Source organism: Dryobates pubescens, chromosome 2 (assembly GCF_014839835.1).
Source record: "Dryobates pubescens isolate bDryPub1 chromosome 2, bDryPub1.pri, whole genome shotgun sequence".
Classification (NCBI taxonomy): domain Eukaryota; kingdom Metazoa; phylum Chordata; class Aves; order Piciformes; family Picidae; genus Dryobates; species Dryobates pubescens.
This window is the reverse complement of record NC_071613.1, coordinates 43279669-43297750: the sequence shown is the minus strand read 5'-3', so window position 1 is coordinate 43297750 and position 18082 is coordinate 43279669. Positions and strand designations below refer to the sequence as shown.

Here is an 18082-nt window from a genome sequence, read left to right as displayed (position 1 = left end):
CACTTACGAATTCTTCTGGAACCTGATAGTACAAAATTCGGTAATTTGTTCTTTTTTTTGCCATGTGGAGGGGGCTTGCAGAAAGGCAGCCCTGTACCAAAACCGTGAGCCATGAAGAAAGGCATTTATTATTTCAAGAAGCTGAAAGGGAACCAATGTTTTTTTCCACAAAGAGTTTTTTCCTTGTGAACTGCTCAGGTATCTCGTACTACATACTTGTTGGGAACTGCAACGTTACACCCACCAGCTGCTTTCTGCAGTTGAAGGTTCCCTACAACCAACACGAGAGAAGCAGTCATAGGCTTAGAGAAGACGGTGGTGAAACGTGTTGCTAAAGAGGCTGTGCACAGGGAGTTTGTTTCCTATTGTCACCTCAGTCGTGGACTAGGAACACCGCAACTCATTCCACTTGGGAGAAAGAATTAGTTGCTTTTAAATGTAGCTTTTAAACTAAGACTGCCCAAAGCACGGCTTCCCTCGGGAGGGAGTCATTAAAAGAGAGGGCTATACACTGACCGGCAGGTTCAGGCAGCACTCAGCCTCCAGCCTCTGTATCCTTACTCAGTGTCGGGAATTCCTCTCGGAACACTGCAGCCTCTCACAGGCTCGCCCGCCAGCCAGGGACACTATTTCCCCTGAAGCTTTCTGCGAAGGTGGATCCGGCGGTGCTCGGTGTGCAGCCTCTCCCGGCTCCCGCCCCTGCCTCCCGGCAAACCGCCGCCCGGCGGCTCTGTCAGCCCCCACGCCTCCCGCCGCGCGGGCCGCGTCGCCGTGACGACCAAGCCCGCCCCTAACGGCCACGGCGGGCGCGCCTGCAGGTGTCGCCTTCGCGCATGCGCACCGCGAACACTGACCTCAGCGCCGTCCGGCTGAGGGGCTTCCCCCACTACCTACCATAGAGAACCACGGGCGGCGCGTTTTCACCAGCTTTCTCCCCTCACTCTATGGTACGTGCTAGGGCCGTGTCCATGCGCGTCTCTGGCACATGCGTGGTGCCGGCCCGGGAGCCTTCTAGAGGCGCGGGGCGGTGACGCGCCGGCGTGGAGGGGGTGCGGGTAGCGCATGCGCGCTGGCTCCCATTCTTCCCGTGGCAGCGGGGCGGGCGCAGCCATGCAGCGCAGCGGGCGCCGCCGCCGGCACTGACCGCCGTCCGGCCCCCGCCCCGCCGCTATCTCCCGCTCCGCGCCTGGCAGGTAATGCCTGCACCGGCACCGCGCCGAGCGGGGAAGGCCGCGGCACCGAGGGGCGGTGGCGGCGGGGGAGGGGGAGAAGTGCGGCCAGAGGCTTTGTGTGGTGCCGCCGCTGGGTGAGGGGGCGGGGCGGGCACCTCCGGGGCCGTCCCGCCTGTGGCACCGGGGCGGGAGCGCAGTACCAGGTCGTCTAGCGGTGCGGTCTGTTGGAGGGGAGGGCGAGGACGTTTCGGCGGCGTAACGGCTGCTGCGGGAGCTGGGGGCTGCAGGGGCCTAACGGCTGGTGCGGAGGCGTCCCTTGGCGTCCCCGCCCCTGGGGGCCAGCGCCGCGGGCAGCCCGGGGGCGCTGCGAGGGTCAGCGAGCTGCGGGAGCCACTGGCCCTGGCTCCCCTCGGGCGTAGCAACGGAGCGGGCTGTTCTGCGGTCAGGGCTTGGGGCCATGCCGCCCGGTGGGAGCGGGGCCACCGAGCACCGGCCGTATGGGTGCGGGAGACGCGGTTGCACTCGGGTAGTCGCAGGGCAGGGGCCGCTTGTGAGGTTCGCCGCTGCCGCAAGCGCTGGTTTGTACAGGGCGGTGAAGTGCAGCCGTGTTGCGTTCACTTAACGGAGCAGGACTGCGATAACGCCTTGAGGCTGCTGTATTATTAAAGCCATCTTGCGATTTGGGTGGATCCTGCTCCTGCATTTGGCCCTTTGTGCACGTGTCGTGCTTTACTTCATTTATTTCTATCAAAATTTGTAATGCAGGGTGGAGGGCTGGAGGCTTGTGTAGAGGTGGATTGATTATTAGACAAATTCTGCAAAAATCTTCGGAGAGATGCTACATCAGAGTGAAAAAAATGCAGTTTGTAGGTATGTTTATATAGGCCTGTGTGGGCTGTATTAAAGGTGTTTTTAATGTATGTGTCTTCAGGTATTTAGGAGGGGAAAAGCTGGGGACCCCTTCTGCACAGCCTCTTGAGAAGGAAGTGGGAAACTGAGGCAGGATGACAAGCTCCAGGTTGTATGGGAAGCCTTTGATGGGGTAAAATAGACTTCACAGATGTGAGGATTGTTCTGACCAATAGATCCTTCTGTCCCTTACAGACTCATTTCACAAGTCGTTATTTAGTAAAGGGAGCAACAGTTAAGCAAGAATCATGTTCCAGGCCCCCGTTGGCAGGGCAGAGATGTGGTCTCCATGCTGGTGCTTATGCCAGCATCTTGGGAAAATATATTGGAATCTGTTTGCAGACTGCATCTCTGTTGCATGATCCTTTTGATGACACCTAGGTGCTTTTGAAAGCAAACCAAAGTATTGTCTCTTGATAGCTGCTATTACAAAAACACCACTTAGATCAGTAGTTCTCGAATTGGGGTCTTACCAGGTCATTAGAACTGCAAGTATTTGCTTCTGTGTGGTATTCTGAACTGGATTTAAAAGAGGTTTGCAATTGGAGAAGGGTCTGCAACTGGGTATGTTTGAGAACTTCCAGTAGTGGTGAGCTTTTGCTAGAACAAAGGACTACACCAAGCGCAGCACGGAACTGCAGTACTGTCATCTCTTCCTTATCATGGCAGCATAGTTTGCTGTGTGGAACAAGCCTTTGTGCTGCAGTCCTGGGCTCGGCAAAGTTTGACTTTTGCTTGTTTTCTCTGTTGAACCCTGTCATTGGAACTGAAGCCTGGAAGTTATGAGAGGGACAGCCTCACAACTTACTGCGTCTCCACGGGTAAACCTCTGTTTCATAGTTACGCTTGTTTAATGTTTTTTGAAAAACTGCTGCCAACATAAATTGACTTCTTTTATCAAACTGATGTCTACAACGTTCTTTTGAACCTCTTTTGAAGTTCTTGGAATTGATCAGACAGCTTCAAAAGTTTCTGTTTCAAGGAGACTCCACAGAGTTAAACATTTTAGCCTTGCTTTGCTTGGCTGATAATATACAGCGCTAAAACAGTACTAAAAGTGGGACAGCAGCACGTTTGTGAGATGAAAATGTTTCTCTAGTTCCTGTGATGTTACCCAGAAGGACAGTTGCAGAGAGTACCTGTGATTGAATGAGGTAGTTCTCCAGTTACCTCTGAAGTTCAGAGCTGCAGAATCTGAGCTGTAGCCTGTGTTACAAGAAGCAGATATTTAAACAGCAAAACTCAGCTCCAAAAGGATTTATACTTTGCTCTGTATGTTCATCAGTCTTTCCCTAGTCATGAAGTGATTTGGTCAAGGCTGTTGATTGTTAGATGATGAGGTGATAGGAAGACTGGCCACTTCTAAAATGATCTACAACACAAGGAGCTAAATCTGGTCTTTGACAACCTTTTTGTTAGAGGCAGATCAATTCTGTGTTCTAAAATGTGTTAGAGAGACTGTATGTTCAGGTGGATAAAGTAATGAACTCCCCTGTAGGTACTCCCCCCACCCTCTTTCAACATACATGCGGATTTTTGTGAGAGTAGTGTGGCTGTGAAGCTTGTGGACTGCCATTATGGGTACCCTTCTGGCCTCAGATGACTTTGGATCCAGGCTCATGTGTCATCCTGAGTCTCTCATTATCTCTGTCCTTGCCTAGACTAGGGTTGGAAATTTTGTTGGCATGCCGCTGGATCAGGCTTGCTGCTGTTAACACCTCTTGGGCTGGCAGTTGTAGCTGAAGCTTTCTCCTGGATTCTGATAGTGCCAGTACACCTTCAAATAGTGCTTGCCAGTGCATTAAAAAATACTGGAAAGTATATGAAAGTCTCTCAACTGAGTGAATAAAATAGACTGGCTTTTGTCTATTAATTTCTTTAGACTGGGACTTCAGTAAATTGTAAGCAGTCACTGTGAAGGAAGGGGTTTGCTCCTGCCCTTGATGAAGCACTGATGTTTGTGGTATGCAGAGCAGCCTTAGCTTTAGTGCAGTGTTTTATGGTGTATAGCTCATGCAGCTCTTTGCTTCATTTCCATCAGTCTACACAGTGTTTAAGTCTGCATTGTGCATTTCTTCAGAGCTCAATCTGTTTTGGGTATTGTCTGTTGGAGGAAATTATCAGTCCTCAAAGCTGTCTGAAAGCCTCTTGTGAGCTAGTTAAGATCTTTGCATGGTGGGATACTGAACAGTTACACACAAGTTCCTTGGCATTCTGTGCTGCACTGGTATCTTGTTCTGTCATAGACATGAGAGATCTTTCTCCTCTTTTTGGCAGCACTAGCACTCCTGTGTAAAAAACCCCAAACTAAAACCTGCCTCTCACCGCAAAACAAGACACTCTCCACCCCCCCCCCCCCCCCCCCCCCCCAAACAACAAAACCCAAATAACAAAAACCCCAACTCAACCCAGATCCAAAGAAACTGGATAGAATTGTAACTGTTCAAATTATAGTAGGGCAACAAATGGGTTTTGCGGTCTTAGAGGCTGCAAGTACTCTCCAAGAGATTTGATCTCAGTTCATGGTTAGTCCTTGAGTCTATCTGGTTTCCTGTTCTGTCACCAATCAAATCTCTGCATGTTTGGCTCTTTGAGAAGGAAGTCCATTCTGTATCCAGAAACAGTATGCCAAGTGGAATAGTTGTTAGAAAAGTATCATTGTCGTTAATTTCTTGGAAGTGAGTGGGCAGATGTGAAAAATCTGTAATTTATTTGCCCCCCCCAGCAAAACAACAGGCTGAACAGCCTAACCAGGCCAGTCCCTGCTGCAGTGTTTGTGTTTCAGGTTTAAGCTGGGTCCCTTTTCTTACTCTTCACTTGTAGATGCTTTAGATTCCAAGATACATTCAGAAAGCCAAATTGAACCAACAGTTGATTTGCTGAGGCAAAGACCTGGTCAAACTGCATTTGGATTCTGACCTGTGTTTCAAAGTGCTGAGCAGAAGGGAGGAAGGAATCACAGGTATGTCTCTGCTTGTTACATTGCAGGTGGTTTCTTAGCCCAGCAGTCTCTTTACTGTCACTACAGTTTAGGTCAATTCATAACCCCTTTGCCTCCTCGTTGTCCTGTGTTTCCTCCACCCACTTTTTGAATGAATCTTAAGTGTAGTGGTGACTTCCTGCAGTCCCTTGCTGCTTGTGTTTGGACATTTCTTTGAACATTTACTTCCATGCAGTTGGTAAATGCTAGGCTGAATAGAATCTGCTTATGCCCGAGTGTAAGGGTAGCTTTCCTTCCCTGCTCTGGAATTGAACTGGTCCTAGCCTAGGTCTTGGTTTCTGCTGGCTGTTGTCAGCATTTGGAATCCATCTGCAGCTGAAAGTTCTTCTGGTTTTGACCAGCTGTTTCCACAACGGTTTTCAACCCTGGAGAACAGAGGTAGGCAAAGAGCCCTAGTTCATCTTGCTGACAAGCTTGTGTTTGGAGTTACAGGGGAAGAGATGGACATTAGCTAGACGTGTGAAGAGAGGCCAAGAAAATAAATCTTTTCCAAGGCTGTTGACTTACAGATTGCTGCTGCAGTCTGTTACAGGCTCTTATATGTTCCTGCATCAGCTTGGGGTATCTGACTGGTTTTCCTATCAGCAGCATCTTGATATGACTTGTTGTCAGAAGCATGCATACAAGTCATTAGATTAGAATTAGAGATGCTTTTGTATATGGATGTAGTATCTGCTTACCTGCCTTGAAGTTCTGTGAGTGAAATTCTTTTAGGTGTAGACTGCTTGGAGTGTTTTCCCCTCTTTGCTCCTACACCACCCACATTTTCTTAAAACTGTCTAAAATGCATGTATATGTTTAGAGAAATGTGGGGTGCAGAGAGAAGAAATCTTCCTGAAAGGTGCTTAGTTGGACACTGTCCCCAGAGGGCTTGTACCAAGGTGGTGTGTTCTTGTGTATTGCTGTTCCATTCCAATCTGTTATTTTACTAGTAGCACTCATCTCTCAAATACTTCTTAACAGAGTAATTCTGGCTTGTACTTTTACACAAAAATATACCTGCTGCTTCTGTGTCACTAGCCAGTTACACATCAATAGGGAGAGCAAGATCCTGGAGGATTTTTTGAGTATGGGATTTGTATCAAACCCATTCATCTTTTTAAAACTAGATTATTCCTGATCTTGTACCATCATGTGGTGGTATGATTTTCTTTTTTCTAAAGGTGTTATCTTGCCCTCAGTTCCCACTGCCACTGGAGATTTGCTTTGCAGTTGCTCTGAATTTCTACCCTATTCTTGTCTGTAAAACAGATGGTATCCTCCCATTTTTTTTCTTCAACTGATGTACATCAAGAGATTCTTTCCACCTTCAGGACCCAGCTGAATTAGTGGTTGTAGCCTAAGGGACTTTGTCTTTTGCAATACCAGTAGAAGTCACTTGATCTGCTAGTAGTCTGGCAAGTGATGGCCACCCTGCTCTAATTGTCAGTGGTGTTCTACTTGCAAACCTTGTGAAATATTTTACCCACACGAGGCTGCAAGTGAAAGTCTCTTCCTTTTCTTTCCCTGTTCCTGGTGATCCAATATTGCTGCTGGACTGTGGAGAAGTGGATTGGGATGTGACTCAGGAAAGTTTTGTCCTACACTTGTAATTGCTGTAGGAAGGGGGTTGGATGCCACCTTCATTCTTCTGGGATGCATCACCACAGCCCTCAGGGGACCTTCTGCACCCTTGGGTCTGACAGCTTGCAGAGAAGAGCTGGAAGTCGTAGGAAGGCAGTACTGTATGGTTTGTTGGCCAGAATCCCACAGATGTCAGAACTGGAGTCTGCAGGCCCTAAGGTAAGTCTAGATTTTCAGAATGAGGGAGAGAAAGGATATTGTCCACACAAACCTACAACTTAGGTACTATTCACAGAGTAAAAAAATGTCATGAGGATATATTTTTTGTTTGGTTGGTTTTCTTTTCTCCTCTGTGGTCCAGTAGGCCCCTCATAAATTGTAGTGTGGTAGCATGTACTCATGAACTAAGATAGAGTTGCACAGAGCAGCTTCTAACATCACTGGATTTTGATTTGCATCTTGGCACTCAAATTTAAAGAAGGGGACCTTGAAAGCTCATTCTAGACTTGTCCTTGGTCTCAGACAAAGATGAAACTAATTTCAGAGAGGGGTTGTATTAGGAAAACAAAGGTTTCTAAAGCTCATCTAATTTTCTACCCTACTCTTGAAGGGCTACTTCCATTCTACAAAGTGGTTCCATTAGTGTAGGGTATTAAGGTCACAGTGAGGTGACCTGCAAGCTGCAACTTCAGTACTGTGGAGATTTTTTTTAATATTTGATGCCTTCAAATCAGTGACTCTGTTTGAGGTGTTCAGTTACTGAGGCAGCAATGCAGACCTTCAACAGAGGTATAAGTATTCCTGTTATCTGAAGCTTATCTTTCATCTTACCCAGGGTAGACTAATGCAACTTTCACAGCTAGCATCTGTCCTAGCAGGATTGTGTAGGGGCTAGAAGGCCTTAAGATGGCTTAAACCCTGGAAATCTTTCAGCTGTCTTCATTCTGGAAATCTGCCTGAGTTTTCTTTATGGCAGTGAAGTTATGCCCTGATGTAGATTGGTTGCCATCTGTACTTTAAACTTGAACTCCTTAACAGACTCCAAGCAAGTTTGAAGAACAGCTAATATTTAGCAGAGTTCTAGCAAGCCTTCGGCCAGATGTGGTTCTTGTGAAGGTGAACTCGCAGCAGTAAGTTTTGCAAATGGTTCCTTAGTGTGCTGAGTGCTGTGGGAAGAGGAAGAAACCCTCCATTTAAGACCTAGTCATGTTTCAAGCAGGGAAGCTGCATCCAGATGGGCAGTGTTTAGCTTATCTAGCACAAGTGCTAGAGGTGTGGTGGCTACTCTGATGACAGTTAAAGTTACTGTATGGGGGGTGTGGAAGGAGTCTCTGCATGGGCTGTCCTGCCAACTAATTAGAAAAGCATGAGTTGTCAGGCTGGAAATCTAAGATAACAATCTTTGGATTAGGTAGGCTCAACTACAAGGCAGCACTAATTACTGATTTAAAACAATCACAGTGATTGTGCAACATCGGTCATGAAGGAAACATTATTACCTACTTCTGAAGACAAGTGAAGAAGAGGGAGAGCCCATCTGTCAGTTGCTGGGTGGGTGTCTCCTGCAAACTGCCTTTAGCTCCAGGAAAAAAAAAGGTTGCTTTCTTCAAGTAGGACACTTGCCGCTTCGTTGTCTCAGAGGGTTTGAAACAACAGAGTATTTTGAGATTAGAAACTGTCAGTACTGCTTGCTTTTTGCACTGCTACTTGCACCTGGAGGGAAGAGCAGGCTTGAATGAGTGAATGCCATGCTTTGTGAAAGTCTGATACCAAATCCCCTCTGAGCAGGGGATGGCTGTACTGGCTGAAGAAAAAATAGAGAACAACAAGTGGACAGAGGGCTAAAAGTTTGTGCCCTTCCTGCAGAGCTGCAGCTTGACACTGCCTTGCTGGTGAGATCTCCATTTAGCCTTTGCAGTATATCATTTCTCAGTGCTGTTCTAATTGCTCTGAACTTCTTGCCCAAGGGGGCTTGGGTGTCATACCCCATGGTTAAGTATTTACACTGCCCACCTGTGAGTAGTGGTGAGCTACTGAAGCTTTGACACCCGGTAGCTTTTATACTTGAAAAATTGCTGCATTTGGCAAGGGTGGAGATCTCCTGAAGGAAGAGAGGAGCTCTTTGTTGTGGAAACTCAAGGTTCAAACAAATGTCTGTCTAGTATATCTTAAACTAATTTTAAACTGAAGTTTGTATGCAGTTAGGTCCTGAGGCCTGGGAAGGAGGAGGCTTATTGCTACAAGTGTTGCTGCTGTGTTATATCTACAGCTGCTAAGCTGCAGCTAACAATGTACAAAACCCCCCAAAGACACCAAAGAAGTGGTGTTGTGTTTACAAGCTGCTTACAGCTTAAACTTACTGGCTTGAAGAAGCTACAAGAAGGTGACTAGAAGGGCCTGGTTTATTAAGTGCACTTGGCTGCAGTGATTGTGAGTAGCAGAAATGTTTTCTCCCTCTGCAAGCTTGTGTCTCAAGTGAGCTGTGTTAGAGCAGTTGATCGGAGAGGTTGTGGACTGCACTGGTTTGTTGACAAAAGAAGATGATGGTGAAACATGACAAAGATGATAAGCTGATGAGTAGAAGACAGTGAGACATAATTTTTAAAGTCAAATATCTGTGTTGGAAGAGCTTCCAAGTATAGACAAGCCCCCAGGGGAGTAGCATTATGTTCTTTACATGCTTCATGTTTCCTTCTTTGTTGCAAGAGGAAGATTTAAAATTTCCTGTGAAGTTACCCTAAGATTAGGCCTGCTATGAGAAATGTAGTTTCATTTAGTCCAGGGTCAGTGGGGTTCTCCTAAGCACTTTAAGTTCATTGGCTTATGTGTAGCTAGTTTACTGTTGCCTCAGCAATTGAAATGACAACTGTTTCCTTATTCCTGTTTGGATTGACTCGTTCAACGTGCTGAGCCAGGTGCTTTGCTGTGAATTGTACCAGCTTTCATGATGTTGTGGTGGCAGTATCTGGGATGAGTAACTTAGTGCTGTTCAGTTTTTATCAGCTTTCTCCTTTTAATCGTTTCAAACTCCAAGCTGGCATTGAACTTAAACCTCTCCAGTGGCTTTTTTGCTGCACAGCTTTTAATGGAAAATGTTGATGTTACTGACAGAGGCTTTGACTAAGCATTTAGTTTTGATGCCTCATTAGTGAAAGAGGGAACTTTTATTGTTTACAGTGAGAGGTATGGTGGTGAGACTAGTGTTGGTCTGTTGTGAAAGGAGGAGACAATTCTGTGTTTCAGTTGTTGGTTTTGGTGGATTGTCTTGTCTACATATTGATGTTGTCAGATATAGCCTGGCCTGTCTCCCTGAATGCAAGCTACAAGCCTACTAGGAGGACTGAAGAAAACCTTTCCTTGGGAGCCTCTATTTGCAGTCCTTTTCAAAACTTGGAAAACTTCCAAACACAGGGCCTGTCACTGAGTTGTGAGTTTTGACTTCTGTATGACTGTGTTTCTGTAGGAAGAGGTTGTACTTGAAATCCTGGTCCTGAATTGTTCGTATCTTCTAACATCGGCTGGTGAAAATCCGTGATATGTAAGTTCTGCAGGAACAGAAGTAGACTGCTGGGGCTGAGACTATGGATTTTTTGTTTTCCAGAGTTTGTGGGGAGCATCTGCCTAGTTGATTTCAAAGTTGATGGGATATAGCAGCCATAAAGCTTTGTTGCCTAGGAGGTTTGTATTTTGATAGCTTGGGTCTTGGTTTTTCCAGATGGCGGGGTTTTTTTCCCCACCTCCTCCTGTGAGGAAGAAGAGGGGAATCAGCAGACTTCCTAAGATGTGGAAAAGCTTTTTCTTTTTTATCTGGAAGTGCAACTTAAACACCTGTTGGCTGGCAGATGCAAGCCAGCTTGAGAGTTTCCTCTTGGCTTGCTGTTTTCCCTAGGATTGAAAGGTATTTTTAGCTCTTCTCCCCTGTATGCATTTGATGATGGTGTCATAATCCTCAAATTATGATACAAATCTGTAGTGCACCATAATTTTTATCCTATGCCTTCCTTCACATGTTTTGAAAATCAGGAACTTGGAGACAAATCTGTTTATATTGGTTTGCTTAAAAGATCGTTTCTGTGCTTGTAGGTAGAGACTTGCAAACTCTTAAATGAAAACCACATAGAAGGAAGACTTGAGACTTTGAATTTTCTTTTCTCATGGCAGTATGGCCAGCTAAGTCTCTTGGATGTGTTTGGACTTGTTTATCTGTGAAGTTAATAAAAACTGTCTATCTGTGGTAAGTAATAGTCATTCACACTCCCCTGTAATCTGAATTTTCAAGTTTAAGCAAGCTCCAAATTTCCATTTTAAAAGCAATTAGGGGAATTTCTTAACTGTGTTCTGTCCAGTTTAACAGAAGTCCCCTTCTGTACATGTGTGTAGCTTCAGAGTCCAGAAGCAAACCACGTGGCTAACTTGATAGGTTTCAGCTAGAACACTGTAGCTTCTAAATCCTGCTTGCCTGCTCCTTTCCCAGTTGCTCTCTGCTACCGAGGTATCCAGTGAATTGCTGCCCTACTGTGTTGAGACCCTTCTGTTAGATACTTAGACTCCTATCTGTAATAAGTGTCTTGCATAACTGGAGTGCCTGCAGAAAGGAGCAAGACCAACCCATGCTAGAGGGCAGGACAGGAGCTAATATTCAAAGATACAGACATGGAGACTTGAAAGAAAACTTCTTCTATGCTTTCACAATTGCATGAAGTGGCCCATTTGTTTTTTTGCCTGGGCTGCCATGGGTAACTGAGAGTTGGAAAGACAGAGCACTGTTTTCAGAGCTGATGCTAAACTGAAGCAGGTCAAAACCAACTTCAGCCATGAGAAAAGGCATGGCTTTCTTCTGTTTTGGAACCAATGTCTATTTTACAAAGGAAAAAAATCATTGCTCTAACAGTATTGATTAGGTTATTGTTGGCAATTTTAGAACTTGAAGTCAAATCACCTTTGAAGGGACTTGAAGTGAGATGGTGAGAGTTTGAACTGTGCAAATAACATAGACTGAGTTGGGGTAGTGATCACAAGCAGTAAAGCTGTCATGGCACTAACTTAAAGCCCTAGGTGCTGCGTGCGTAGTTGCAGCTAATACTTCCTTGCTGTTCGGGGGGTGAGATTTTGGTGAGGAGGGAGTTCAGGCTGCAGGCACAAACAATCTCTTCTGCCTGATGGTGGGATTTGTCAGGCAATTGGTGGAGCGAGTATCTGGCTGTGCAGAACCTGTTTGATCGTTGTCAGCCAGCATGGATTTGAACTGACTCCCTGAAACAGAGGGACCTGCTCTCAGGTGACTCCTGCCTGATGAATAAACAGTGCAGCCAGTGTGGGTGGCTGAGACATACCTGGCAACGCTTGTAGGGTTAGGGAAGCTCAAGGCAGGCCTCTGTGCTGCATCTAGATGCTGTGCTTAGTGTGGGTAAGATGTGTCAGTTTTCAAGTCTGGCCAAGGAGGATGGAGATGAGAGATAATGAATCATAGAATGTTTTGAGTTGGAAGGGACATTAAAGATCATCCAGTTCCAGCTGCTTGCTAGACCAAGTTGCTGAAGGCCCTTTCTATCCTGACTTTGAACATTTCTGGGGTTGGAGCCTTCATAACTTCTCAGGGCCTCAATAACTTCTCACCACCCTCATAGTGAAGAATTTGTTCCTAATGTCTGATCTAAATTGGCTTCTTCCAGTTTGAAGCCATCGTCCCTTGTTCTGTCACTACGTGGTTCTATGATTCTACATGCCTTTGTAACAAAGTCCTTCTCCAACTATCCTGGGAAGACTGCTGAAAGGTCTCTGTGGAGCCTTCTCTTCTCTAGAATGGCTGTAATAGTTTGCTGTGTGAGATGTGCTTTTGTTTCCAGGCTAGAGTGCTTGTGTGCATCTCATCTGCTGTCAGATCCACTTTGTTTTATTAAGACTTTTGTGAAAGTCTTTACTTGCTCAAACAGAAGGTAGTTAGATTTGCTTCTCCAGTGCTTCCAATTAGTGAACTTGTGCCTCCAGCTTCCTTCCAGTTGTTTATTCAACCAGATGTCTGCTCCACAGCCTCTTCCCTTGCTCTGAGCTTGACCTGCTTTCCTCATGCTAGTGGAAAAAGTAGGGCAGATTTCTAGCTTTGGGTATTATTAGACAGGAAACAAAAAGGCACCCTTGGTTCTTATCACCCACCTCCTAAAAGAGCTAATCTGTGATGAGGAAGTGCTTCAGGAAGCAGTATAGTGATGTTAGGAGCCCAGGTCTGTGGGAGGGATGGAGGGTAGTCTTGGGGTCTGTTCTGTGGCTACCTGGAGGGATTTGTTTGCAGATGGAGTGACCAAAATAAAAGCTGGAGCTAGGTCCTTACTGAAGTCTCTGGCCAGGAGAGTTTCTAGGGTTGAGGAACACAGCCAAACAGCAAACATGTAGTTGTGGGTTGTTCTTGTTTAGTTTTTTGGTTTGTTTTGCATGTAAGCCAAAAGTTTACTTCAGAGACTATGCTGTGCCTCTAAGTAGCAGCAAACTTTGGACCTGGTTTTCAGAGCACCACAGGCAAGGCTGGCTGAACTGCCTTTAGAGTGCACCAATGCTGTTTCCTGGATGTGTAGCTAGGATGTAACAGAATTCAGCCTGGAAATGGATCGAGCACCTAGTTCTTGAGAACCGCTCATCTTACATTCCCGGAGCCTGGTGTTAGTGCTGTATCTTGCCAACCAGCTGATGGCATTGATTGCTGAATGCTGACAGTCAAAACAGGATCCAGAGCTCTTCCTGCTTGCACCCATTAAAGCAGATGCATTTTCCTAGTGACCTGCTTAAGGATTTTTGTTCCTGCCTTTGTGGGTAGATGGTGATGGTGGTAACTGCAATAATATTGGTTACTAATCGGCTGTTACTTAGGCACCAGATTTACTTCTTTACTTGTCGTAAAGAATAACCATAGATTTTTGTCCTGACCTACCTGGTCTGATTCCTCAAAATAGAACAATGCTGCTCGTATCCAGCTTATCACAGCTTTGCAGCTGTATATGAATAACCTATTTTGTGACATGCTTTCGGTCTTTTTTTTTTGCTCCAGTCATAATTTAACCTATAATGCTGTTCTTTTTCATTTCTTTCAGAATGGACTGCTGAATTGGGAATTATTGCAGACTCAACAGTGCAGCACTGCTCGTTGCTTCATCTTTTACTAGTTATTTAAATTGGACTTTTAATATCCTGCCAGCTGCTGGTCACACACACATGGTGCATTGTTGCCATTCTCCGAATTGCATCTTTGAAACCCAGACCCTCAGCAACCTTCATCGAACAAAGCGGCGACCTCCCGCGTACGTTCATAGAGGCATTTGTTGGACCTACTGCCCTCTAGCTTTCTCCTTGGTGCTGTATTTCTAAGACACTATGGAGCCCAGTATGGAGTACTGCTTAGCGCAGGTGCTGCAGAAAGACGTTGGAAAGAGACTTCAAGTTGGCCAGGAGTTGATAGATTATTTCTCAGATAAACAGAAGTCGGCTGATCTTGAACATGATCAGACCATGCTAGATAAAATGGTTGATGGACTGGCCACTTCCTGGGTAAATTCCAGCAATTATAAGGTAAGTCTTTTCAGATGGAATATGATTGCAGTCAGAATTTTCAGTACTACTTAAGGGGAAGTCAGATAGTAGAAATTACATTGTTCCCTAAGCTGATGATTATGCTGAATCAACCATTCTTATCCCATTTCTTGATAGCCAATACATGATATTGGGGACTCAAGGTGCTAAGACTTTGCTAACTGGAATTTTAATAAGTGGGTTTACATTTAGTCTTCATGCTTTGTGATATCCTGGTTTCTTTGTGTACCTTGCTAGCTGGTGGCATGCTTGATGGTTGCAGTAGTATCACAGTAGTTGGCAATGTCGATTATGTCCTACCCTATTAAAAGGGTTTATAAAACTGCAAAACTCTGCATTAGCTCAGGACATGTGTATATGCTTGCTCTGTTGAATGTGACAGCCTTGTAATGAGTTGGTAGGAGATGGAACTCTACTGCCTTGTTACCCACCTCATGTTGCTTCATCTCCTTATAGGTCTCAGTGAGGAAGTCCTGCTGCTTATGTGTGGTGGGAGTTGGGAGGGATTCTCAACTGTGTCTTGGAAACTCCTGTCTTGGTCCCTTCTAATAGGTTGCTTAAAAATGTTAGATGTTACCTGATGCTTTGTTCCATTCTGATAAATCCAGAAAAATCTGAGAGTTAAAGTTCTTACAGAGCTGAGCCTGAAGATAACTAACTGAGAGTTGTATTGGAGGTTTTTTCCTGTAGAAGTGCAGGAGACACTAGCTATATAGGTTGCAAATGCTCTGGAGCTCAACAAACTCTGATTAATTTAAACTATTTTTAACAGAAATTTTGATTGAGAAGCAATTGCAAGATTTAAGTGTATTGGTCAATGTGTTCTGCACAGCTGCATTTCTTCTCTCTGTCAATGAGCATTTGTGGTAGAAACTGTTTGACATGTAGGAGCGAAAAAAGGCACCAACCGAACAAGCCACCAAAGTCAATCCAGCCTTGGTAGAGGATCTGATCTGGTGGAGCACATGAAGAAATCTTAGTTTGCTGTTGTGAATAAGCAGCACATGTATAATTTTCTGAGGGCATTGCATGTTCTTATTCCCTCTTTTCTTTCTAACTGGGTTTCTTTTACAGGCTTCTTGATTCTCAGTGGAAAACTAACCCAAGTGCAGTAAACATGAAGTTGTTGCCAAGTGTGCTATTTGCATGGGTTTGATGAAGTGCTGTGGATTGCAGAGCTATGCAGTGCTTTGCAGTTCCAGCATCACACTTAGTTTGCAGAATTTCTTTTAGGGTAATTTGTTCTCTTTCCTTCATTCCCCTTCCAAGTCTTTAGTCTGTGGAATTGCACTGAAAATATTCCTTGTGGTATTCATTCTCCAGTAACAAACTGGTGGCACTTCTGTGCTGCAGTGACTCTGTTCCAGAACTCATGCTGCTGAGCTGGCTGTTCATTAATGTGTGTGTTCTATAGATAGCATTTGCTGTCTTTAATAAGTTCTAGTGAGCGTAACCGAGACATGTCTCTGATGTCTGGAGTGTGCTTTCTTAAAGAATGAGTATAATGGAGGGTGTGAAACCTTGGAGTGAGGCAAGCTGACTGTGTGGAGGTAGTATCCAGCCAAGGCTTAGTGCATTGTCATATGCCTATCTTTTCCTTTTGCTTTAGTGCTTGTGTCTGCATTATTGCTGATTTTCTTCTTCGTTGCTTGTGGAGTAGGGCTTTGTCCAGTAGGAGGGAGAGCAGGGTAGCTGGTGTCATCTGATCCAGCTCATGGATTAGTGTAACAACCCCGAGAGTGAAAGGCCAAGCATCATTGTCCTAGAATAGCCATCTGGAGAGCTAAACTGCAGTTGTTTGGTCGTGGTTGAAGAAACCATTATATCTGCAGGCTGTTTCTCTGCTCACCTTGCTCCAACTGAAAAAGTGTCGACTTAAAACAAAGATGGAAATCATCTGTATGATCTGGAACTTCCTAATGCTTAAGTGATAAAGTGTCAACTCTCAGAATTAGACTAGATTTGGATAACAGACCCATTATCTTGGGAGAGCATCCAGTTGATTCATGGCTCCTGCCTGTCTAGGACTCTTCCAACTATGCACTTGTTATCACTGGGGAAACATCAGTGAGCCAAAGAGGAGTGCTATTGCTGAGGCAATCTATTTCAGTTCAGGTTAAAAGGAGCCAGTGTCAATGATGGAACTGTTATGCCTTTACAAGCTGTGTCCCTTGCTGGCATACAAGTCTGAGCTATGCAAGCCATGACCAGTGTTGGCATTTTTAGGTTTTTGGTGATTATTATTGGTTTTTTTAAATGTTTCAATTTTCACCTGATGGCATTTGGTAAAGTCCTTGATCTCAGCACCAGGACTTGAGACAATGCATTTTCTCTTTGAAGTGATGCAGCAATAAAAATGGAGAATGAGGAGATTCTTCTCTAGGCACAGAGACCTAGCACACATCTGATAAGATTCAGCACTCTGAAACTCTTCTAACAAATGGCCTTGTGACCTAGTCACTGATCCCTGCTTTGTAACAGATGGCTGCCTTAGGTGCAGAAGGCGCTTGGATAGTTCAGGATTGTTACATGAAGCAAGCCACAGAGGTCCAGCATGAGGTCTTTTGCATATCTGTGTTTGTCAGAAGCGTGCTTGAGCTGTACCTGACAGGAATGTGTTTTTTCAGCACTACCTAAAGTTGGAATGGTGAAGTGAAAAGGTGAATTCTCTTTGAGAGCTCTTACTCTTCTCTGGAGCTCGGTTACTCAGGGCAGGCAGCCTGTGTTTGCATGGGCACTAGGAGCTGAATTGGGCTAGGGAGGGTCTTGCAGGATGCTGCAGACCAGAGAGTAATCCTGCCTTTGTTCTGTTGCTTCATGTATGTTGTTTGCTTGGTCCATGCTGTTTCAGGATAGGGGTTCTACTAGACACCATTTCTTCCCCTGCTAAGTGACAAATGCAGTTATTTTGTACAGCCTGTAAGGCCTGCATTGAGGTGTGTCTTGAGATAGGACACGAAACAATGCAGCAGTGTCAGCATTTTCTCTCAGCTTCACAATCCTATAGCAAGAGAGCTGAAATCTCCAGTAATTCCTTGGTGGACAATCTCACATTGAGCTGCTTGTGGCAGTGTTTAAGAATGCTGCTGTGAAGTACTCAGCAACTCTTGACTTGTCTGTGCCTGATGTGCTTTTCTCAATACACAGGCTATGGTGTGCTGTTGATGCTTCGTTTTGAGGTGTAAGACAAAGGAATACATTCAGCCTAGCATTTCTAATGGTGAGCTGAGGGTGTTGGACAGTGACCACCACCTCTTGCCTGCTTTTCCACAACATATTGTTCCATTGCTCACGTCTAGCAGTGGGGTTGAGATCTCTTCCCTGTGATGTGTATGGGCTGTGCTGTTGAGGTTTACACTGAAAGTAGCCCTTGGCATTGCTGGTTTGTTTTTGATTAGTAACAACCAAGAATGAACTCAGCTTGGTGATGGTGATGAAGCCTTCAAGCAGATCAGGCTCCATCAAATTTGACAGGTTCTATTATGGGTTTCATATTGCAGTGTGGTGAGGTAGGAGTGTTTGAAGTGAAACTGGGTGGGACTTGGCAGTAAGAAACTAGATAGAACTTTTGGAGCTTTTTAAATCAGCTTTGGCGAGTAGATTTTCATTTGGTGCTGCATGGCTCTCACTGCACAGGCTCCTTGCCAAGGAGTGTGTCTCATCTTTGCACAGGACGATCCTTTTGCCCCATTGTGCCTTGATTTGTGTGAGGCTCTGTGTGCAGCAGCTTGTACAAGACTGGGCTTTGCTTGTGAAAGGGGTTTTAGGAGCTGACATGGTCAACAGACTGGTGCCTGAGGACACTTCCACTTTCCAGTGAGTGCTGGTAGGCCCGGTGTTGTTCAGTGTGAGAGGTATA

The 18082-nt window shown here is 45.3% G+C and overlaps 1 protein-coding gene across 1 annotated transcript in view; it reads left to right on the top strand.

The window, feature by feature from the left end:
* Positions 1–1087: 1087 nt before the first annotated feature.
* Positions 1088–18082, top strand: part of CLASP1 (cytoplasmic linker associated protein 1) — a 181951-nt gene continuing 164956 nt past the window's right edge. The window contains exons 1-2 of the mRNA XM_054176222.1: positions 1088–1193; positions 13728–14202. Coding sequence (XP_054032197.1) covers positions 14008–14202 — 195 coding nt within the window. The 5' untranslated portion in view covers positions 1088–1193; positions 13728–14007. The remainder of the gene's footprint in view (positions 1194–13727; positions 14203–18082) is intronic.